The sequence below is a fragment of the Geospiza fortis genome, unplaced genomic scaffold (assembly GCF_000277835.1).
Source record: "Geospiza fortis unplaced genomic scaffold, GeoFor_1.0 scaffold264, whole genome shotgun sequence".
Lineage (NCBI taxonomy): Eukaryota > Metazoa > Chordata > Aves > Passeriformes > Thraupidae > Geospiza > Geospiza fortis.
The window spans coordinates 158,425-182,858 of NW_005054332.1; the positions used below are offsets into that span (position 1 = coordinate 158,425).

At 36.7% G+C, this 24,434-nt stretch overlaps 1 protein-coding gene across 1 annotated transcript in view; it reads right to left on the reverse strand.

The window, feature by feature from the left end:
• Positions 1 to 24,434, reverse strand: part of SMAP1 (small ArfGAP 1) — a 64,031-nt gene that overhangs the window by 31,476 nt on the left and 8,121 nt on the right. Inside the window, exons 4-5 of the mRNA XM_014307292.2 lie at positions 16,970 to 17,044; positions 12,773 to 12,853 (exon numbers count right to left, since the gene is read on the reverse strand). Of these exons, the coding sequence (XP_014162767.1) occupies positions 12,773 to 12,853; positions 16,970 to 17,044 (156 nt within the window). The remainder of the gene's footprint in view (positions 1 to 12,772; positions 12,854 to 16,969; positions 17,045 to 24,434) is intronic.

Here is a 24,434-nt window from a genome sequence, read left to right on the forward strand (position 1 = left end):
AAATCAGACTAACTTTTCAGAACTGAGGATACTTTTAGCAAGTGATGAACTCCTATGTTGCCTAACTAGCAAAAAAGCCAGAAAACTGATGCACTATATTGAAACACAAGTAAAACAATGTTGGTATCATTGTGAAGTTGCATAGACTACAACTCTGCAATCAAACTCTGATGCATTTCTAATCAAGAGAAAAGCCTGCATGTCAACAACAACAACAACAAAATAAAAGCCACCATTCTTATTTATCAAACTAGAATGATCTTGAAACAAAGAGCCAAGCCAAGGGGAAAATGTAAATTGATTATTTAAGAGTCTATTGTGATTATTTCAGTTAATCACTCACAGACACTGAACTACTCACACTCACCTGGATAAGCCTATTTAAGGCATTCACACTAAGCAAACAAAAAAACCCCAAATTGCCTTTTGATGGATTCTGTACACATGAAGGTCCTTCAGTCAAAATACATACCCAAAGGAAAAATTTTTAAAGTGGTTCTTGATCTACATCTTCACTTTAAAAACTTGAGTATGTGGATTTTCATTAGATTTTCACAGTTAGAGCAAGACACTTGAGTAAGATTATGTAAAAGGTATTATATATCTTTAGTAATTTGAATTAAAAACTTCATGGCAGAAATAACAGACCTTGCACCATAATCTTATTCCATTAATATGATTTCAGCTGGGTCTAGGCTAATACACTAATAATTTCTGTGAAAATGGATTAAGACTATTCCTTTGTTCTTACTTATTGAACAAGCAGTACTAACATTGTATTTTAACTGAATTTAAAATGTTAGCTCAGATCTCATTTACTTTGGTCAATATATCCCAAGAAGGCTTAAAACCTTTTATGTCTTGTACTTAGCTGAATTGGTTTAGCTCCTTTCTAATGCATCAGACAATCTTAGAGGCCCTTTTACCTTGCTCAAAACAATGCATGAACTGTGTGGAAGTACAATTTCCTACAATTAAATTGGCTTTCTTTTTATACTTACTGCTGAGACTACAGGAAAGTATCAGAGATAAATCCTTATTCTTATATTCATGCATTAAATCTATATAGTAACAACCACCTTTGAAACAATAGTTCTATGCATTCAAATATATTAGGTTCTTAAAGTAGAAAAGTTAAGAATAGGGTCTGAAAAAAAGAGAAAAAGCTCTTTTTCCTAAGTCTGATACTTGAAAAAAGCATCAAAAGACAGCAAGATGTTTCCCAGGTAATGGTCACAAGATGTAGCAACTTGAAGCTGAGCTAGGGGTGGCAAGACTGCAGAACAGGAGAGGCACACAGTCTGAGTGCAGAGGTATTCAAGTTTTCCAGAGATTCTGGGGGCAAAGACTTGAGCAGAGTTTCCTGCAGCTGTAAATCTTTGAAATTACTGCATCCGAGCCCAAAAGCAAGGAGCCGCTTACAAGGATACAAAAGGCAGAGAACAAGCTGTTTATCAGCCCTTTTCCTATTTGGTATTATCTTGTCATGAAACTTGATTTAGATAAAATGGAAGAAATGCTTTTAATCCAATAAAACCTGGGGTCTGCATTTTATAGAAGAAATCACTATGAATCAGAAAACCTCAAAAGATCCATTTTACAGCTAATCCAGTGTCCTGTTATGAGATCTATAATCTGGATTAGGGTCAAAGTGTTTTAATGCATCTCGGTTTGCAAGCTGTGAAATGCAATAAACAGTGTTTGTAAATTTGTAAGCTATTTTAAATACACCTTCAGTTTTCAAATCACATATTATGGTTATTTGAACTCAGCTTATACATTTCTACTTGATTTCCATTGTGCTCATTAGCCTCAGTGAGATTACAATAATGCAGCTATATCGATTCCAGTTCCTCATTAAACTATTTTCTTTTATAACTTTCTTTTCAAAAACCTTTTAAGTAATACATAATACAATATCATTGTACCCAATCAGAACTAAAGGGCATTTATTTGTAATTCCTGCTTCATATATTTCCAGACAAGAATGAGCTATTTCAGGCATGGTAACTGATCGAGCTCACAGTAAAAAAAAAATCAAAGAAATGCTTTCCATCCTATTCATGAAGGCATGCTTCTCAGTATTTTTGTTAATTATAACAGAAGTGCTCTTTTTGCTGAAAAATGTTTTTTACCTGAAACTTCATTCAATATTAAGACCCTACACCCTTAATCAGCAATCAGCTCTACCTTAGAACTTTCCAGGTGCTTGTATCTTACTCACTGGTTAGTCCAGCGTGAAATGTGCTACCTGTTAGCACACATCAGGTGTGATCACAGTATGTTTGTCTCTGGCAGCTGGTGTTAGACATGCTGCCTTTGCAAAGAGTTGGCTTCTAGATAATGGTCTCTGCAGGTGCTGACCCTCAAATTCCTCAGGCCTGCAGCCTCCTTCCAGTGGCCAGCACCAGCCTCTTACCCCACTTGACTGGTACCTGAACTTGAAGTTTGCAAGTGTTCACACACAGGCACAGAGAGACAATGCACTCACGCTCAGTAGCTGCAAATAGCATCTGGCAAGAATACAGAATAGCCTGGAGAGATCAAGTGAAGGCTCAGACAATCCTACTGCCCAGCAACCTGCCCAACCACCAGCACATATATGACAGCCCCTTTTTATTCACTTCTCCCCTGCTTCCTCAAGCTTGCTACACCCCAATCCACCTTGATTTCTGTATTCCCCTGGTTTGGTCTGTATCACCTAAACATCGCATAATAAGTTGTGTACAATATTCTGTCCCGTCCCCAAGCTCTTTTCTCTCTGCATCCCGCATCCTATACCCTATTATGCAATCACCCCTTACTTGCCTGGTATTCCTGGGAAAGAATCTTTTTCCTTGGCCCACCTCACTACTTTCCTTTGATGTATTAGAAGCAGATCACTGGCTCTTTTTACTGATTAGATTACTCCACCCTCTGCTGTTCATCTGATTCTTACAGTCTTTATGTTTTAGTCAGTCTTACAACATCACACAGAATAGTGTTTCATAGAAACAATCTCTGAGTTAGGACATTTTACTCAGAGTGTTGGACTCATATTCTGTGCTGGTATAATTTCTGTTATTATCACAAACAGAATCCTACAAACATTTTATGAAGTCTAAGCATACTATTTCTCTAGAGATGTATTTGAAAAAGCCTCTCAATTAGCTCTGCAGAAATTCAACCCTCTCTGTGACAGCTAACAAGACTGAAATAGCCCCACAGGTTTATTCTTCTTACTTCTGAATCAGCTTGTTGCTTTCTTGAACTACTAGAGAAGTTAGGAGAGAGCTGACGAGTACTTTATCATCCTCATGTACATATACATAATCGTGTTTCACAAATGCAGAACTTAGTGAGAGGGAGAAATGTTTAATAAATACTTATGCATCACTAGCTACATTAATTTCTTCTAGCAGTCAGGGTATTTTTCCTCAATTCTGCTCTCATTTCAAAGTTAATGACTTTGAAACAATTACTTTAAAAGCTAAGTAATCTTAACTGATCACATGCAATACCAAAATGGATTTCTCTTTACTTGGGCAAGCACCATTTTCTTTGTCTTCATTCTCCATACCATCATAATCTTTAACATGAACTATCAATAAGCACTGCAGCCTCCATCTCAACTGGAAATAAGTCAAGCTTCTTCCTGCTTCTAATTCTCCAGTTTAAATAAATGTGAACCTATATGACATTTCTATATATTCTGAAATGGCACATTTAAATCATCCTTACAAAACGTAAAAGCCTTTTACAGCTTTTATCTTCACAGCTTCAAAGATGCCCAGGTTTTTAAACTGGCCCTTCAGAGTGATATTACAAGGCCTCTGATTTGTTTGCTCCATCATCCATTTCTACATTTATGCTAAGATTCAGCCCAACCTGTTTCATTTAAACAAAAATAATCCACTTTTGAACCAAAGAGAAAGATACACTGATATCTACTTACAGTGTAAACTGAGGGTTAAAGAGGTAAGACAAAAAATCCGTATTTTCCCTTGAACAGAAGTCACCTGTATTACTACTCTGTGTAATATACACTTTCTGCCTAGCACACAAGCCTGCAGTACCTTATTCTGACATGAAGTACAATATTCTCAAATTGAGAGACAATACTTGCTGAGCAGAGAGGCAGGACAGATTTATTTTACAACAGTACAGTGGCATGCCTGGGGATAACCTCAGAACTGCCCCATTTTCTTCTAACTCCAGGTACCTATTTCATGAAAGAAAAATTTCAAGTAAAACTGAAACACAAGCTCATCCAGTTCCAATTCTTTTTTTGACAGAGCCAAGAGGCAATTCACTGCAGATGGGTTAACATTTCTGACTGATACATGTAAGCAATTTAGCATTAAAGAGCTGCCAGTTATTTGAACAACTAGGCACTGATAACTTTTCATCTGACAAAATTATCTAGCGTGAGAAACTTGTCAATTTCCTTCAAATTGTGTTGAAAGACCCCGCTTCTACCCCTACCACAGCTACAGCACTATTTTCCGACTACCTTTGAGTTAATTTTGTGAAGATATAATTATGCAACAGTATGAATGCCAGAGTCATAAAAGGTTCCAACACAACTGTTCTAGTGCCAAAAGCAACTATCAAAATGCAATAAATTCAATGGTCCAAAGAAATATTCTTTCTAGCAAAAAAGGCACACAATCAATACCTATGTCAACTACAAATTTTAAGCTGGAAGACACACAAAGTTGTTGCATGGCACTGGAACATTGCTGAAACATCTTATGGCATCTTATCATCATCCATTTAAAGTTTAAGCTCATGTTGGAGATTTAATACTGCCAGTGACATCTAAAATAATTTTTTATGAAAAATATGCCAGTGTCTTTACTCTTCAGTGAGATTTGCACTTCTGACAGGATTTCCCACTACACCGTTGCCCTATCTTGATGGTCACACACTGGAGTGAGATTAAGCACGTTCTAGCTTAAGCATGGTGAAATGAAAGAGAACACACAAAAGCACTTGATTGCTTTGCCCATGCTCCAGTACTTGCATTATTTTAGGAAAACAAAGGAAGGCTATTATTCAAAACAAGATAAGATTATTATTTTGAGCGACATTATTTAAAGTCTTTTTCTTCTTATCAGCTTAATCTTATCCAATCCTTATCCTTCTTTACATTCAGTTCCATGTATCAGTACCACTTAGGTAAGTGCATCCATTTTGTTCCTGCACACTTGACTGACTGTACACAATCTCCTAACAGTATTGTAATTTTCATATAACTTTTTACATGAGATTGTGTATTTGCAGTTTTAATCATACATGGTCCTGTGGTCTCAAATGCCTCAGAACTTCCTTTTCCTAAAGACAGCATCCACCCATGAGTAAGGCTGATTTAGTACATGCTTGTTTAAGTGTGTCCATTTAATTTTGTTCAATATACAAATAAGCATATGTAATGTTGTCTTAATTGTCTCAAAGTCACCAGGAAAAATGCTTATCACAAGCTGAAAATGCCATCTGTTAATAAATATTAACAACTGAAACCCAAGGCAGCATTATGTTTTGAACCTGCATGGATCAAAAGTGTAACAGAGGATCAATTAAAACTAAGCAAACTTAAACCAGCTTTCTGGTAAAAACAGTTCAGCAAGTTAAACAAAAACAATTTAACCAAATTTTTCAAGCTTTTCTCTTTTTTTAAAAAATTGTTTTTAGATTCTTCTTGCATAGAATTTTTTAAAATTGCACTAAAATACTGTTCTGCTGCAAGACCAGAGTAGAGAGGATCAAGCTGATACAGTAAATACACACATGGCTGAAGAAAAAAAAGTGATACCCTTCCTGAACGCTGACTTGTTTTCCAACATCAGAAAGATAAAAACTTCCCTTTTTTTTCCTGACAAAAAAGGGGTTTCTTTCATTGCTTCTACCTGCAATATCTGTTTCTTAATTTCTTTGTCTACAACTGCAAATACGTAATAAGAGCCATGACAGATTAATTCCATTAAGTAAGACTATTTTTCATGGCAATCCTCAAACAGAAGAAGTCCTTTGTTACTTGCAAAAGAAATGAATAGTACCATTTTGGGAAGAATCTAATTTGATTTGCTTTCCTCCAGATTAGCATTCAAAACAACCAAAGAACCCAAAATAATCTGATCTCTTCTGGAAGACTGAGAAGGTATGATTAGAAATGTAAAACCAGGCTGGGAGAGGTCCATAGACTGTCAAATGCAGACTGAGAAGCCTTAAACTCTTCACCCATTGTGGAGGCAGGAGGCAGGGAAACAGGCTGCCCTGTGTCTTATCACATACTCCTAAATCCTGAGCTTTAATTCTTATCTGCTTAGTCTGAATTTATGAAAACAAGGACTAAGAGCATAAATAAGACTATGTATTCAATCAGAGAACAAAACAGGTTTCTATTTTTCTGTTCCCATTATATACAGGATTTTTTTTATTACAATTTAAAGTAATATTTCATTTTACATAAAAATCAGAAAGAAAAGATATTTTAAAAATAAATCACTCAGGCAAATAATGCTAAGTTGTCTAGGGAAAGGTTATTATCAACTGTTCAAGTGATTTAGCAAATTATCAACAATACAGTATCAAAACAAAGAAAACATTTAGACACATGATTCTGTATTTAAATTATCATTCAGGTCAATATTTGTGAATCCATTTATTCTTACAAGTTAAAAGTAAGCACTTAAAGAGACCACTTTCACCTAACTGGTGTTTAGGTGGACACTAATTATTCTGCAGGCTTTCATTTCTTCCAGGCATTCTTACAGTGCTACTCAGTTCTAAAGAAGTGAAGAACACTACAGCACTATTTGCTCCAACTCATTTCTCCTTGTACAAAATTATCAGGATGATAATTCGTAATATTTTGGATAAGAAAATTACATCCCAGAGAAACAAGAGGGACTAATAGTTTCTTTTGCTTCAACAGTCCAGCAGGTTGATTTTTAGGCTGTCTTTGGGGGAAAACAAACACACCATCCTAACAAGCTATGTTAAGCTCTTCCTATTTGCTTATTGAGTATTTGACATCGTTTTTCCTATACAAAGGGGAAAAGCCGCTAGTGTGACTTGCCCCCACTTCTGAGGGGTTCTCCAGTACATTTTAAAGGCAAATAAACCAATGTCTATACCTCTAATACAGGCCATCTGGTGCTGCCTGGTACCAGCTGACTGAGAGGCAGCAGCTCACTGTTACTGCCAAGTTTAATCTGCCAATTTAGTCTTCATTTTGGGGAAGAAAAACAGCATTTGATATACTACCATTGAAAAATAACCTCCAACTGACCCATTCCTGCCACTTGAAATAACTTTATACAAAAACAAGAACCAGTTTCAAATTCAAAATGCAATATAATAAAACAAACTAACTCACAGTGTCATTTTGAACTTCAGTTAATCAAGTGTAACCGCTGCAGTCCTTCAGAACCATTAATCATCCAGGTATGTTCAGCAGAATGAAAAAATCTTTAACTTTGAGTGTTGATATTAATCAAAAATCTTTGAGTGTTGAGTTTGCAAATGCACAAGTACTTAGTGAGGACAAAAAAAGTAGTTTATAGTTCTTCATATAGTCCTTTATACCCTAACCATTTAACTTTACTGTCCCAGTACAACACAATCTTGTCCTAAAGGGGTTTACTTCCATACCTTAGATGGTCCCCAACAAGCAGTATTTTAGAGAGAAAACATCACAATATTTTCATGACAGTACTCAACTCCTGTGAAAACTCTAAACTGAACAGCAGAGAAAGCTACACAGCGCTGAACCCAAACTCTTCCAAAGCATTCAGTGTCATGGACTTCGCTGAACTTTCTAATTTTGGATATTAGAAATACTTACCAAGTTTTCCATGGATAGCTTTCCAAATAACTTCTGGCTTAATTCTGGGTTGTTAGCACTGTTGCACACCACGTTTATCTTTATTTAAAAATTAGACTTCATAAAAAGTTGAACCCTACAAAAATCTGAACATATAGGCACACCAATTTTCTTCTTTACTCTGGGAGCACTCCAGAGTCTCACAGCATCATACCTAGTGATGGCTTTTTTATTTGAATTTGTACTATGAAGTACATAAACAGGTATGTCTTGGAAAACTAAACAGTCCTGGTCACTCTGAAATTCAGTAAGTAATTCATACAGCTCAGTCCAACTTCTCTATTCTAAGTAGTGCAAAGTAAATGCCTTTACTAAATGAAATATTCCTTATATTCTTTGTTTGCTTGTGAACAATACTCCTCAGTTTACTCTGCTGCTGTCTTTATCCTTGGGGCGCACAGTCTCCCCAGCTCACACACTGGCCCAGTGCATCCCTGATCGCTCAGCCTGAATGACCTAAATGCACCTCATCTGCCCGTTTTCTGTGCTTCCTTTCAGTGGAACCTCATGCCCCACTTCTCTGTGCTTCCTTTCAGTGGAACCTCATCTCTCTCCCCTTTTCAGTGCTTTCTTTCAGTGGAACCTCATCTCCCCCTTTTCTGTGCTTCCTTTCAGTGGAAAGCAGGTACAAGGCAGATGGAGTGCACACTGAGCCTGCTCCAACCTGCTGCAGGAAGAATAGCATGGAGCTTACCTAAAGTGCTCCTCTGTGCTCCAAGAAGAAACTTTACCTAAATTATCTACACAGCTTAAATTTTGTTTCAGAAAACTCGTATGAAGCTTTGAGAGCTCTCTCATGCACAAGTACAATACTTATGCTACGTATTCTATTTTAAATCATCAAACAATTCTAAATTGAACACATCCAATTACTCAAGGATGAACTAAAATTCTACTCATGCTAGAAATAAAAAAGGAGTTCAGTGGTTTACTCTGTTCCTGAACAGAGAACTTGTTCAGTCAACTTAAGCAGAAAAGAAAGGAAAAAAAAAGAAAAAGAAAATAATGGCTGATTTATGAAATTTCACTACCTTCAGCTGTGCAGAAGAGTAATTAATAAGCAGGGAAAACTCCTCAGCAGCTGATGAAAGGGCAGGCAGGATGATGAAGTTTAGAATTGGCTAGTGAAAGTCTAGCTTTTTTTTCCTGCCTACAAATTAAAGGTTTTCTTATGTAACTACCAACAAAATATGTAAGATCGGTGGCCAAACTACAGACTTTCTTCCCTTCCCCACTAATAAAATGCATTGCACTCTTGCAGCATAAGACTTACTTTTTTAGTCAATTTAAAATCTCTTCATCTTAACTGTCTCTACAGAACATGTAAAACTTGCTATCACTACATGGCAGTCTGCCTTATGCTATTATCCTGCTGTTGGCCCATAGGAAACATTAAGAAGCATTCAATTAGCTCAGTTTGATTATTTATTCCTGCAATTCAACACATTTTTAATATTGCTAAAATTTGCACTTCTATTGTTTACATAGTAACATACATAGTAACATGAAAACTGGGGCCAGGTTATTTGAAGCTGAATGTTCACTCAAAGCCCAGCTTGTTTGCAAACATAGTAATTACATAGTAATTGTTACAGCAGTTTTCTTGCAGTATTTTCCCTGTTTATTCAAAGTAACTGTAAGGATAAGGGTTTTTTAGGCAGAAGAACTAAGGAAACTTGAGATCTGCAATTGTGGAAATAGCATAGAGAGAGAGGGGGAGGAAAGACCCTGGGTAACTTATGCAAGTTTCTTAACTTTCTTCAGTTAGACTGAAAAAACCCTTACAGCTGCCAGTAGCTTGGCAATGTCATGTATTTTATTAAGAGTTTTGCAGATTTGATGTGGAACATCTTATTGTTGGCTGCTTCTAATAAAATGCTAATCACGGGACTAGACTCAATCACCAGCTGACATAGTAAGATCTTGTTATATTACAAATTACCCAGTAATCTCAGCAAAGTGAACAGCCCACAAAAACAGAGTCAAGCAAGTATCCTTGCTACTCACTATTCTGTAGTAGATCTCTCTGATCTTGAGGAAATTCTACACTGCATCTGAACTCTCCAATGTGAGAGACAAAAAAAATATTTCCCCAGAAACCCACTTCAAGCACATGATGATTCTTTACTGAAAAGCAATTTCAGTAAGAAAACTCACTATTATTAAATAAGTTAAAAGATTATGGTCTTTGTTTATCAAAGCATGATAATCAACAAAGTTTCTTTTATGCCATAATTGACTGACACATTAATGTAATATTAGGATCATAAGCCTACTACATCAATGCTAGAATCTTTCAGTAATATTTGAAAATGCAGAAGAAAGCATGCCAGACATTTAGCTTGCTAAAGGCTAAGGATTAGTGACAGGATCTAGTAAGTGACAAGAGAAAGATGCTCAAATGGATGTAGGAGCAAATTAGCTCTATGAAGCAGAGATAAGAACATGAGAATTGAATGCAAATATTTTAAATTTTTAGGATGCATATTCTTGTTTTAAGAGCTAAGAAATTTAATCTCAACAAAAGATAAAATCGAAGTCACTAGGAACTGAAGTCTTACAGGAGTACATGACACTTGAGAATAGATCTGAAGTTTTCTCTAGTAAAAAGATTAATTCTTTTTACCAGTTTAAGACCTCTAATGTTTTTCATCTTTATTGAGTCTTCTATAGGATAGCTAAAACACTGCTTGAATTACTTTATTCTAAAAGAACTCTCAAAATTGTGACAGAACTGCAAACTGCTCGCTCACATATTTTTAATTAACTTCCCAAGCCTGGAACAACTAGACTGGATATTAACCATGCCTGTACTAAAGGCAACCTGTGACTTTCAATATGAAGTGTGCAGACTTTTCATATTGTTTCCTCCTCCAGGAACTGAGAAAAATAACCATCTACTGCTTGATGTGTTTGCTGAAAACATGATAAATACTATGGTCAAGATGCCTGCACTCCCCTGCTGATTCAGGAGGCAATATTTAAAACATCCTACAGCCAGTCTCTACCTGGATGTGAAGTGTATCATTATTACTGAAATACTAATGTTTATCAGCTCCCTAAAGCAGAAACATATTGCAAAAGCAGCAATGTATTATTCCATGTATGAAAAGAAAATCTTTGTTTTCTACCTCATCAACACTGTCCAGCAGAAATAAACATATGCTACAGCTCTCCTTCATTTGGATTACAGAAAGCAACTAGACTTTTAAAATATATAAAATTTACAGCGTGAAAGCAGTTTATTTTGAATGAATGAGCCTTTAAAAGCCCAAGCCTGAATAGTGTCTTAAATTAAAAAGATGACACAGAGATGAGTTCCATTTGAGCAGTCAATGCTGACACATTAATAATGAAATAAAATATGCTGCAGTACTTCAAACATTTTGCAGCTGTTACAACAGCACGATTATCTAATACGGATATATTTACCAAATTCCACATTTTGTAGTACAAGCATTTAAAATCAAAATACTTCTTTTTATTTGTCTAATAATTAACTGATAATCTAATGATTTTTCAAATATAAATCTAACCAGTGGCATTAGAATGGGTTTTTTTTTATTTCAAGTGGTAGGATAATCCCTCAGCTGTAACTATGCTCTGTTGTCACTTCCCCTCACTTAACCAAATATTTCCAGCCACATAACAAAGTTCACACATCCTTACAAAGTGACCAAAATAAACATTCAACTTGGCTGGACACGCTCATAAAGCTTCAGTAATCAACAATTCTATTATTTTTATTCCCAGCCATAAACTTACTTTAACCTCGTACCATATCAATAACAATAGCTCAGTGAAGCTTCAGGAATTGTCGTAAGAAAATTTGCTTCTGCACTAAATCATTCCAAACTTGCTTTCTAATTTAAGAAAAATGATATTTCTATTGGAGAGCAGCTTCTCCCCCCCCCAAGTATGCATATATTTTTTTTTGTATCTTGTTTTATTATGTAAAATGAAAAAATACTCTGTTTGAAAACTGAATTAGAAATACATCTGCAATCATAGTCTGTGAACACACAACATTCTTCATAATTGTAACACAGCAATATGGGGGAATAAACTGACAGATGGAGACTCCAATGGATTCTTCAGACTACACTACAGACCTCAACATATTAATGGATTCACAAGATCAGAAAGACAACATCTCTATTAAAACAAATTAATATATTTAATACTAATATTACCAATTTCATTTTTGTTTAATATTAACTCTCTGCAGAAGTGCACATGAAATTTTAATTGTACCTACATTGCTAAAGCTGCTCATTATGCTTTAACATAGCTGTGGAAATAAGCACCTGAAGTTGTTTGCTCGTCATGTTTTGTGACATGATCTTAGTGGCAAATTTTAAAGTTACTTAAAATTACTAATTAAATTCTACAGATTTTACATTTGTGTTTAAAATGTATTCATTTATCAAAGACAGTATTAGATAACAATACAGGACTCAATAAAACTGACAATTTTCTGTGCAAGAATAGCAGTGGTCCATGACCCTGAGGTTTTAGCTCAGCTGGTCAGAGCATGGTGCCACCAACACCAAGGTTTGGGGTTCAATCCCCATACAGGCTGTCCTTTTAATAGCTGGACTTGATGATCCTTGTGGGTTCCTCCTAACTCAGGACTATACTGTGATCTTAAAAACCTTAATTAGATTTATGGTCTGAGCCTAAACTTTAACAAAGCTTAACCCATTTCCCTCTTCTCCTGAACACATTCCTCATCATATGGCAAACCAACTTTTGTATGCAAGCAACAGCACAAGCAAACAATTCATGTGGATTAACCAGATCACAACTCATATACACATACACATCAATTTTTCCCCAAATCTCTGAACATGTCTAATACTATGTACCATTTTTAAATAAGTGGGAAAAAGAAACTCTTATTACCTTTTCGGCTGTTACCTGTTTTGATGGTTTTTCTGATTCTTTCTCTCTCTTTTTCTCTTCTTTCTTTTTTTCTTTTTCCTTCTGCAAAAAGAAAAAGCATTTTGCTAGTACCCAATTTGCAAACATATTGAATGTCTACAGTAATACAGACTATAAACAGAGATCTTCAGTTACTCCCTTTTAAATCATAGTTTATGCTTTTATCTGCTTTCCTTACAGAAGTGACTAATTTTGCTCAAATACTAATATTAAAAATACTGTGACTTTTAGGTTAAATTCAAGAAATTCACTTTTTTACTTCTTCATCTGCTGTTCTGCTTAATAAGCAGAAGGAAAAAAGAACCAGTATTGATTCTCCTAAGCTAACAGAGCTGAAGAGAAAAAATAATCTACAAGTATAAGTACCTCTGTTAATTCTGATAGCCTCTGTCATTGAGGGTGGATGTCAGCTGCTTTGACCAAAGAACTAGACTAAGGTAAACTGCATTTTGCTTTCTGCAGAAAGGTACTAATTTTTAAAAGGTGATCTAGTAGTCCTAAAAAATACTCCTGAATGTAAAAAACTTGCCTTGGGCCATATGACAGGCCAGCTGAGTCATGAGACATTATGTTGTTTCAGAAAGTGAAAATATAAAGATCCCTTTACTTTGAATGCATCATAATGACATCACAGACATTTCTTCACTTTAGTTTTTAATGAATGAATGTGCCAAAATTACTGACCCATCTGACTGAAGCAAAGCATAAAATATGCCTTAAGGAATACCATGAAGAAGATTCAGACTTGCTAGGTTAGCAATTGCTTTGACAAAGTGTTAGTCTGCCTGCATTTACCTGGTACACCTACAGAGTAGTACTAGTGAGTATATTTGAACACTAAATGGATTAAACTGTAGCTCCTAAATGTTCTTTTGGCCATTAGACTTGCAACCCTGTTTGTTCAAAGCTTCAAAACAGCCTTGTTTCAGAAAATACTACTGTTTACAAGTTTCCCAATATTAGGCAGAAGGTTGAGAGGCTAGATCTGTCTATGCAGCTCCAGTATTAAAAATAAAACAGTTAATAGTTTGTGTCAGTAAGGAATATTTGTGAGTTTTTTCCTCTTTATTTTTTTAACATCCAGTATATACAATTTGAAAATTTTTATAGCATGCTATTTACTTAATATAGTTCTAACATTCAGATGAAGGCTTTGGTTTTTTATTGTTTTGGGGGTTTTGTTTGTTTGTAGTTTTGTTTGTTTGGGGTTATTTTTTGGAGGTGACTGGACACAGGGGGATCCAAGTAACACATTCTTCAAAACTTCCAGTAGTCCATTTTCAAACCTTTCACCATATTTACCAGAAGGATTGGGGCTACTCAAGTCCCAACTAACCCATGCGAATTATTTCACCAGGGATTAACCTGAACACTCAGTTCCTGGCAAATCAGACTACCACACCAAGCACCTGCTTACAAGCAACAGAAAGCAATGCCCACAGTCATGAAACCCCAATAGGGAAATTTGGAACACCTGTTTCAATGAAAAGAAACAGACAGCAACTTAGATTTCACTGAATAAAAGAACCCAAAAGCGAACACAGTGGTCCAAATGAGAGGCCTTGCCAATGCTGTATCTCACCTGTGGTAATGCAAGGTGTTCATGAAATGTCTGTATGACTGGGACAAACATAGAGCAGTATTTTATTTTGAGGTCACATAATAACCTGAGACTTGCAGTCTTATTGAACTAGGATTACAAATGCATAGCCATGCCTTTCAATGAAGCTCAGCCTTTCTTCCACTACTGTTTCACTGACCCTAGTACCAACCTGATTTCTAGTATACACACAAGTTACACTGCCAGAGCAAGAACTTTTTCAAGTCTTTCATTTTTTGTTCCCACATCCCACTCTGAACTTCTCAAGTTGGATAATTTAAATAAACATAAATCTCTTCTCCCATGGAAATTTAAGACAACAGCATCAAAGGAAGTGTGACCAGCAGAGCAGGTCAAGGGACATGATTCTCCTCCTCTGCTCTGCTCTCACATACCCTTCCTCTGCAGCTGGGGCCCCCAACATCAGAGGGACATGGACCCACTGCAGTGCTGGAGCACCTCTCTCTGAAGACAGGCTGAGAAAATTGGGGTTGTCTGAGTCTGGAGAAGAAAGAGGACTCTGGGACACTTCATAGGAGTCTTCCTATAGTAGTGCCTCAAGGGAGCTTCAGGAACAATGGGTAAGTACTCCAGCAGGACAGTGACAGGAGAAGGGGGAATGGCTTTAAACTGAAAGAGAGTAGGTTTAGATTACACACTAGGAAGAAATTTTTTACTGTGAGGATGGTGAGGCACTGGAACAGATTGCCCAGGGAGGCTGTGGATCCCCTATCCCTGGAAGTGTTCAAAGCCAGGTTGGATGGGGTTTTGAGCAACCTATGCATAGCAGGGGCTGGAACTAGATGATCTTTAAGGGCCCTTCCTACTCAAACCATTCTATGACTCTACAATTCTATGATTTGATTCCTCTCCTCCCAGGAAAGGTTGTTTGAAGTGTCATGTAAGTACTCTCACTTTTCAATCACAGTACCTTAAATTTCCTTAAATATGTTTCAGGGAAAGCAGAGTTAAAGTTTTTGCATTTTTTCAGTATGTTCTGATTTCCAGTTTGACTTCAATATATTTTTAAAGTATGTTTTGTCAAAGAAACCTCACTTCTGGACTAAAAAGTATCTGGAAACATTTATTTTTCAAGGATTCAAGAACAAGGAGGGTTTTGCAGCTAGTTTCAAATGGCAAACACTCTGCAAAGGTGACCAAATATAAATATATGCCTCTTGTTGCTCTTAACAAATATCTGAAAACTTAATAGTGAATATATTAAGCCTTAAAATAAACTGTTCTCCTGTGTTTCTACCTCCACACCCCTCAGAGTCTACAGAAACAGTCTTAATTCCCAGCAACTTTATTTTCATTCATTTAATTTTCACTGTGGACTTGAAAAGCCACAAGTCCTTCATCTTCACACTTCCTGATTTCAATATTCAAGCTTTCTGCCTTAGCTCCATTAGATAAAAATGAATTCAGACTAAATAAAAACATTTCTCAGATGTTGCATTCATGCCAGAGCTTCAACTCAAGTGCTTCATTACTTGCAAAAGCAGTCAAAAAGCACTATGAAGATAATAAAATTAAATTGACTTTATACTGGTTTTAAATTCTAAGCAAAGATTATTAATTTTTTTCCAAGTTTCATTTCTAATAACATGGCATACTAGTTACACAGAAGAACTTTCAGATGTGAATGCACCAAGAGAGGTAGATAAGAAAGTAAAGGTAAGTTTCATTCCTAGTGGCTGCTCGTACAACTGGTACAACTTAAAACACATGACAAATTCAACAAGGCTTGTGATCTTAGTCCATGACACTGACACTTAAATTTTAATTAATGTTTAAATGTAGTTGAACTAAAATAATTTATAACTTCTGTCCAATTTTTTTGTATTTAGAAGGAAAAAGCTTGATTTATGTTCACATCATACATTATTTCATATATTGTATAGTCTCAATTTAGAGTGAAGCATCTAAAAGAAGCTAACACTGGATATTCACATTCTAAATATGCATTTTATTATTGTTGCAAATTATGACATTTACTGAAAGTTGATATAAATGATGCCTCATCTTGCTTGTGTGTTATGCTTTTCAAAGACTCATCTAAACAGTAAATGTGTTGGCACATACACATATCCCAGCCAGAAAGATATTAAAACCAGTATAAGTCAAATTAATTCTGTATTTTTCTCCAAGGAGAATGAACTAAATGGCTGGAACAGTACTGATAATTTAGAACCTGGAACAAGCAAGTAATACCACAAAAGATACAAGAAATTATTTCTGATGAGACAGGACAGTATCACTCATACCCATTAGCTGGGAATTAAGTGGGTTTTCCACAATTTTGTGACACTAAATCAGAAGAGAACCAGAATTTTGACATATAAACACCAAGAAGTGAAAACCACACACATACTTTGCAGTTGTGCGGGGTCTTTTCATTTAGCTAGCCCAAGAAAAAAGGAGAGATGTATTTCAAATGTGTGAAGGATTAACAGCAATTCAAACTCTCAAGTTACCTCAGTGAATTTACCCTATAGAGATGTAAACATTTGTGCAAAGCAGTAACCTGATAAGAGTTACACCCAAAACCAATATACCTCTGCTTTGCTCTTCTCAGCAGCAGCTTGCAGAGAAGGAGAAGATGCCAAAGGCTGAGCAGCATCAGATGATATCTGTACAAAACAGAGGAAAGAAATGAGAAAGAAAATAAGCAAGAACAGCTGGGAAGGGAGGCAGTAGAGGCCACTAAGAGACATGATTTTCACTCTTTTTTTTTTCAATAATATTGATGGTAGTGGCTACATGACATAGAAGAAACATAAAGAGGAGATAAAGTTGGGGTTTTTTTCCTGAGTACCATATTTAAAGGAAACATTTCAGGTAAGAAAGTGTGACTTAAAATGAAATTCACTAGGACAGAATATAAGAAAATGAATCTGGATAAGATCATATCAAAGGCCTAAGAAAAATAATTAGCTTTCATCTGTTGTTCAATTTTTATCCAGTGTAACTACTGAAATATTAATGTCCTGAAGCATGAAGGCAGACTGTCCCAGAGGAGGGGGAGAGAAGAGAATGCCTTTGTTTTGTTCAATGCAACAGAATATTTTTATTAAGAGGAATGCAAAATAACTCTGAAAATTATACATTAATTAAAGTTCTAATTAACTCTTCTCTAAGAGCACTCCAAGTACATAAAGAGTTTAGGGTTAATATATAGCCACATCTTAGCAGCAGGCTGAAGGATCTCAGACAAGTGACACTTCTTTGCTAGGAATTGGTATGTAAAATTGCTAGTAGCACCACTAGACTTCCAGAATTCTCCAAAAGGTGTAACTTAAATATGGAACAAATACAGTTCGCTCAAAAAAAAGTATTTCTCTAAAGGTATTTTCATACATCTTCCTATCCAATTTTTTTATGCATAGCTGATTACTTTAATGGAAACATTATCTTTCTATTTCCCTTATTATAAAAACAAAACTGAAATAATTTTCCAAATATGTAGAAGATCTTCAGAGCTATAAAGCTGACATTTCTGCATTATTTTGTATCACCTCTATTATCTAGAAGGAAAATTTAGAAAGAAATGAAGCTATAACAGAGTAGCTCATTATGTTGGACCAAAAGAAGCAATTTAAATGACGTGTTTTTACTCAGTTTAAAAAAAGAAGCTTGCACTAAATGGAAACTGAAAGCTGATAAAAACCCCCATCATATCTCATGTCTAAATACCCAATTTCTTACAGAAAATCCTACCAGTTTCTTTACTTATACAGCTGGAATATTAATAGAATTTACATATTTAGTATTTTTACAAAAAAAACTATGTCTATGCTGGAAGGTGGTGCAGAGCTGCAGGAAAGATATTTATAAAGTTAAATTTTAAAACCAAATTTTACCTGCAGAAATATGAAAAAGAATTCTCATTTTTAAATTTACTGTTTTAAAATCCTCGGGTTATTAGCAGAGTTATTGGTACACCTGCTGCAATGATGCAGTTCCACAAACAGTAGCATTCTGTTGCTATAGGAACACTGGGATCCTGTTTATTCCGACTGCACCACATTGTAACCAAATAATGCTGGAAAAATTATCAGGTAACTACACAATACCCTGAACTATGTACTTGAACACCATGCTTCTGAGCTTTCAATTAGATAAAAATGTGTAAAATTATGATAATGAATCCTCATCTTTCAAGCTGCTAACAAGTGGGATTTTTGGTTTGGGTTTGGAGTTTTTTCAGTCTTTTGTATTACTTCAGATTTTAGGACAATTTAAGCTTGATAGCCCTCACAGGTGAACAACAGGTAACAGCAGCAAGCAGCTACTTGCCACACAGAACATGGAAGATAGAATTTCATTTGGGGGTTAGGGGGGAAACCAGCACTGTAGCTGTTTGTCAATTTCCATCCTCCCATAATAGTTTCTAATCTTCAAATCCTCTTCATATTATAAAGGATTATCTAACCTAGAAGAAGGTAATTCTATGAAGGCCTGAAGGCAATTATTATAGTTTTGCCAATCAAGTAATGGAATCACAGATCTAATGAAGAAGTGTCATGCAAGCTGTCAGACAGTGCTGTGAGACAGAGTGAAAAGCAGTTGCTGTCTAGCCTTCGATATGGAACAGGATGTACAAGTTGAGAAATGCCCAAGCATAATGTTTAAAGGCAGCCAGCATCACTACAACCACTTCAGGCAAAAAAGAGCACTTGAAAGCTCACTTCACACAAGCCACTAAGCCAGAGAACAAAAGACATATAACTGAAGCTAATCTTTAAGAGAAAACACATTACAATGTATAGAGAACAGATGAAGTTTACATAATGCAAGCAACAGTACAAGGTTGAGCTGCTGAACAGCTTAATCATCACTGCATCGTGTTGAATTTGTTATCTACCAGGCTGCACCAGATAAGGAAAGCTGAATGAAAAAATCAAATCAAACTGAGTAGCTAGACAAAGCTAAACACGTAAATACTGTCTACCTAGAACTTTGCAAAGACTTTGACATCATTTTCCAGAGCATTCTCCTGGAGGAACTTGCAGCTCATGGCTTAGACAGGAGCACTATTCTCTGGGTACACAGGGGCTGGGTGGCCAGGCCCAGAGAGCAGTGGTGAATGGAGTCACAGCCAAAGAGTGGCCAGTCACTAGTGGGGTTCCCCAGGGTTTAGTACTGGGGCCAGTCCTGTTAAATATCTTTCTTTATGCAGGATCTGGATGAGGGGATGGAGTGCACCATCACTCAGTTTATAGATGTTACCAAGCTGGGCAGGAATGTTGATCTGCTGAAGGACAGGACGGCTCCACAGAGGGATCTGGACAGGCTGGATCAATGGCCCAAGGCCAACAGTACAGGGCTCAACACAGGGAGGTTCCACATCTTGCAGTTGGGACTCTTGGAGATGAGTGACTGGAAAATTTCCCGGGGGGAAAAGGATCTGGCAATGCTGGTTGACAGCTACCTAAATTTCTCTATGAAAATCCAAAAACCAATTTCCAACCCTATTCCAGAATCCAAGTGAAAAAGCACACACGGATCTACTCTGACAACATGTTTGCACTATGCTCTGAAAAGCAGTCAACTAAAGACATCTTTGATTATTGGCACCTTAAAGTGACCTCTATAACTAATCATACATACTGCCAGAAAAAGAATGAAGCTGGGTGATTGTGTGCATTACCAATGTACTGCAGAACGACAACTAGCATATGAATACATCATTTAAACTTTTAATTTAGGAGTACCTACATCTTGGATTAAGACATTCCAAATTGCCTAAAACAAAGAATGAGGGCAAGGAGCTGTCTCTGAAATTTTCACATTTCTCATTTTTCCACAAAATTTTGATCACATTTTAGACCAGAAGACTTGCAGACATTTATTTTTTAGCAATTCTTGAATCTTCTTCCATTGTTTGTGATTTGTGACTCCTTTTTAGAAAAAGGTTACAGCAAAAATAACCATTTTGCACAATGAAATTCAATACTCTCTTTAAAGCATCTGGTACCTTTAGTGCTGAGCATGAAATTACACACACATGCAACAGTACTGTAAGATTTCAGTTTCACCTGTGCTCATTGAGAAACCCTTTGGTGCATAAAAAAATGTAAGATCTGAAAAGAATCTGCAGATTTACAGCATTAGTCCAGTTTCCAGCCCCTTTTACATGTAAATGTGTTACATGTCCCCATTTTCCTCCCTAAAACACTTCTGTATTATCTGTTATTACTTAGTGGTGGCACTACCCAAATACACGCTAAGTTAACAGTTTGTATAAAAGCAACAACACAAACAGTAGTTGGCCCAATGTCTTGATGTAGTCTGTTGACCAGGCTACTATTCCAAGTAAAAAAAAGTAAGCTTTAAACAAGAATGAAGTTATCAGAAAACATAACATACAAAAACTAAGAATGATTTAACTTCAGTTTAGTTTGTACTGACACATTTGTGATGCTACACAACAGTCACACAAACACTGTTGGTCATTAAGGCGTAAGTACTTCATAAAGTTTTCACCTGCTTTTATTTGTAGTTTTTCCAAAATCCAGCGTTGATGTAATACATATCATTATTCAGCCTTTTATTAAAAAGGATTCAAAGTTGAAGCTTTATAAGCCTATACTAAGCTTCCATTTAGATATGAAATGCAGGCTGCTATCACACAGAAGATCCAAGACATTAAAGAATGAGTGTGTTATCAAACCACTCAGGAAGTCTGCAGCTGAACCAAATACAAAAGTGCCCTCGAGTGGCCAGTTTATAGACACACAATATGCAGGGAATTAGCCTAAATGAAGAGGACTATTCTGCTTTCATTTGACAGGTTTTAAGTTTAGCTGCTGCATATGTTTTTCTGATTTCAGCAGACTTTTGACTTCATTACTATGTATCTCCAACAAATGTTGACAATACTAAAATCAGTAATTTATCCTAAAGCAGTAGCAATTACAGACTGCTAGTAGATGGATATAAACACACAAATCAATTGCTTGACATTTTTTAAAGAGGTCTATTCTTGAAATACCAAAACAAGAATACTATTGCACTATTAACAACACTCACCTATGAATTTTTCAAATTTCTTAAGGCTAGCTGATGTGGCGCTTTTTTTTTTAACTACTAAAATGTCTCCCTGTGCTGGTTTTGGTTGGGGTAGAATTATTTTCTTCACAGTGGCTAGTAGAGGGCTGTGTTTTGGATTTGTGTTGAACACAGGGTTGATTAATTATAGAGATGCTTTTGTTATTGCAGGGCTTACACAGAGCCAAGGTCTTTTCTGCTTTTTGTACCACCAGCCTAGTGAGGAAGCTGGGGCTGCATGGGAGGTTGGGAGGAGACACAGCCCAGACAGATGACCCAAACTGACCCAAGGGATATTCCATGCCGCATGACATCATGCTCAATACTTGATGTGTGGGGAAGAAGGAGGAAAGGGGACATTTGGAGTGATGCCATTTGTCTTCCCAAGTCACCATTACACGAGACGGCTGAACACCTACCTGTCCTTGGGAAGCAGTGACTTAATTCCTTGTTTTAATTTGCTTGTGTGCATGGCTTTTGTCTTCCCTATTAAGCTGTCCTTATCTCAACCCACAAGTTTTCTGGCTTTTACCCTTTTCAATTCTCTTCCCAAGCCTGTTGGTGGCAGAGTCAGCGAGCAGCTGTGTAGCCCTTGGCTGCTGACTGGGGTGAAACCACAACACTCCCCTATCCTATGCTGTAACACTGGACACCCATAAGAGAGATCCAGAATCCTGTGTTTCACAAAACAGAGCAGTGGTTGGCTGTGAAAGAAGCCAGTACTGCTCTTCTGTCAATACTGTGAACACACTCAGCACTCCTCCATCTCTTCAGAGTCAGCATCCTAATTACAGGAATAGATGATGCTTATGCATAAGCCAGTTGTAGTTCTGAACATGTGGAGAGCTACAGATATTTGTAACATTTACATCATACACAGACACAGTTATACACTGTTCTGGGAAATACAGCTATATTTAATAGACTTGAGAAAATTTTTTTTTCACAACTCTAACCCAGAACATCCACAAGTATTGTTACCCACATTTTTTTTAGGTTCTTTATTTTCTGCTTTCAATAACCACCTCGGTGAGATATTACAGAGAGTCACCATGGCTTAGTTAAATGTTGACACTGGGTAAACAAACAGATGTTTTTAATCTCTTATTGAATTGCCCTCCATTCTCCTGTCCAGTCTAACCAGTGTTTTCTGCATTTGTTCCAGGGAAAATTGTCTTTAGTGAGAATTTCCCTGCACTTCAGAACAATACCTTCTTTTCCCCTAAGTGCCTTGCTCTGCTGCAGGCAAGATCATTTACATTTTCATGATCCATATTAAACTGACAAGGTAGTCACTAGAGACTTCATCTTTGGCAAAGTTTTGTTTACTTGGACATAGCAACTTGTAGCTATGTGGTCCAGCTGTGTGAAGTATTTATGGAAGTGGTGAAAACAAGACACTGCATGTGGGAGCTACTGGGAATGCAGCTGGCTTATTGAAAATCCAGTCTGGCTTCTTCAACTTCATTTACTCCACTGCTTGGCAAAGTGCTGCTGAAGGGCTGTCACTTGTGATACACCCAGGCACTGATACTGGGGCAAACACTATAGAATGTCTTCAGTAATGAGCCATGCAGTGGTGCAGAGTACAGGTTTGCAAAGAGCACAAACAGGAAGAGTGGTTAGTGTACTAACGCAGGTGCCCTGCCATTCAGAGCAGCACTGACAGGGTAGGCCAACAGGAGTCACCTGATGTCCAAAGGAAAGAGCCAAGTCTTGCACCAGTATGGTGGTGCAGTAACTCCATGCACCAGTATGGGTTCAGTATCAAGTGGATAGGAAGAAGATTTGCAGAAAAGGACCTGGAGATTCTGGCAGACAAGCTGGACACAAGCTTGCCCCATGGCCAATTCTGGGCTCACAAGTACAGGAGAGACAAGGGCACACTGAAGCAAGTCCAGCAAAGACACACTAAGATGATTAAAGGACTGAAGCACCTTTCAGATAAGTACAGGCTTAGTGAGTTCAGACTGTTTAGTCTGGAGGAAAGAAAACTGGGGGGTGGGGAATGAGCAGGGAACGAAGACTAAGGCAGACAGTTGCCTGTGACACCCAGAAACCGGACCAAGAGGCACTGAACATAAACTGAAACACAGGAAACTCCATTGAAACATAAGAATTAATGTCTTTCATTCTTTTACTGTGGAGGTGGATGAATACTGGAACAGGTTGCCCAGAGAGGTCTTGGAGTCTCCAGCCCTGGTGACATTCAAAACTCAACTGTATATGAGACTCAACAACCTGTTCTAGATGACCCTTACTTGGAGCAGGATGAAGTCCAAGGGTTGCTTCCAACCCTAGCTATTCTGTGTGAAAAATGCATATTTTATGATTGGCTTTTTGCAAATATTAAAATTAATATTATATGTGTTGTGTTAGAAAGTAATGCTGTATTAATTCTCTTCAGTAGTGTGTTAAATATAGTTTTAGATTATAAGAAATGTTAAAATAGAAACTATGCTATGTAGGATACTTCTTTAAAAGAAAGGACTCAGCGAGATAGCAGCCACAGGACACCTAAATCTTTCAGAGAAAAATAATTTATTGCCCTCTTATCAGAAGAAACGAACTTCTTCCCGCCTCGAAGACGCTCTTAGTATTCAGAGGAAGAAGTTGACCAGACAGAATCCTGTATTTGAATGGAATTTATGCATCAAGTATGAAGTGTATGAATATGCAACAGGCTATTGTTTTTAAGGGTTAATCTTTTGTTAACAGGTGGGCTTGTGCTGCCCAGAAAAAGGCACCCAGACATCCGTAACTCTTTGTCTCTATTGTCTCATACTGTCCTAATTCAAATTATCCAAATTATTATTACTCTAATTGTATTATTATTTTTATAACCATTTTATTACTATTAAACTGTTAAAAATTTTAAAAAACAAGTGATTGGTGTTTTTCACATTCTGCAAATCTACAATTTAATGCATTCTAACAAAATTATCTTGAAAATAATTTACCCTGCTTTCC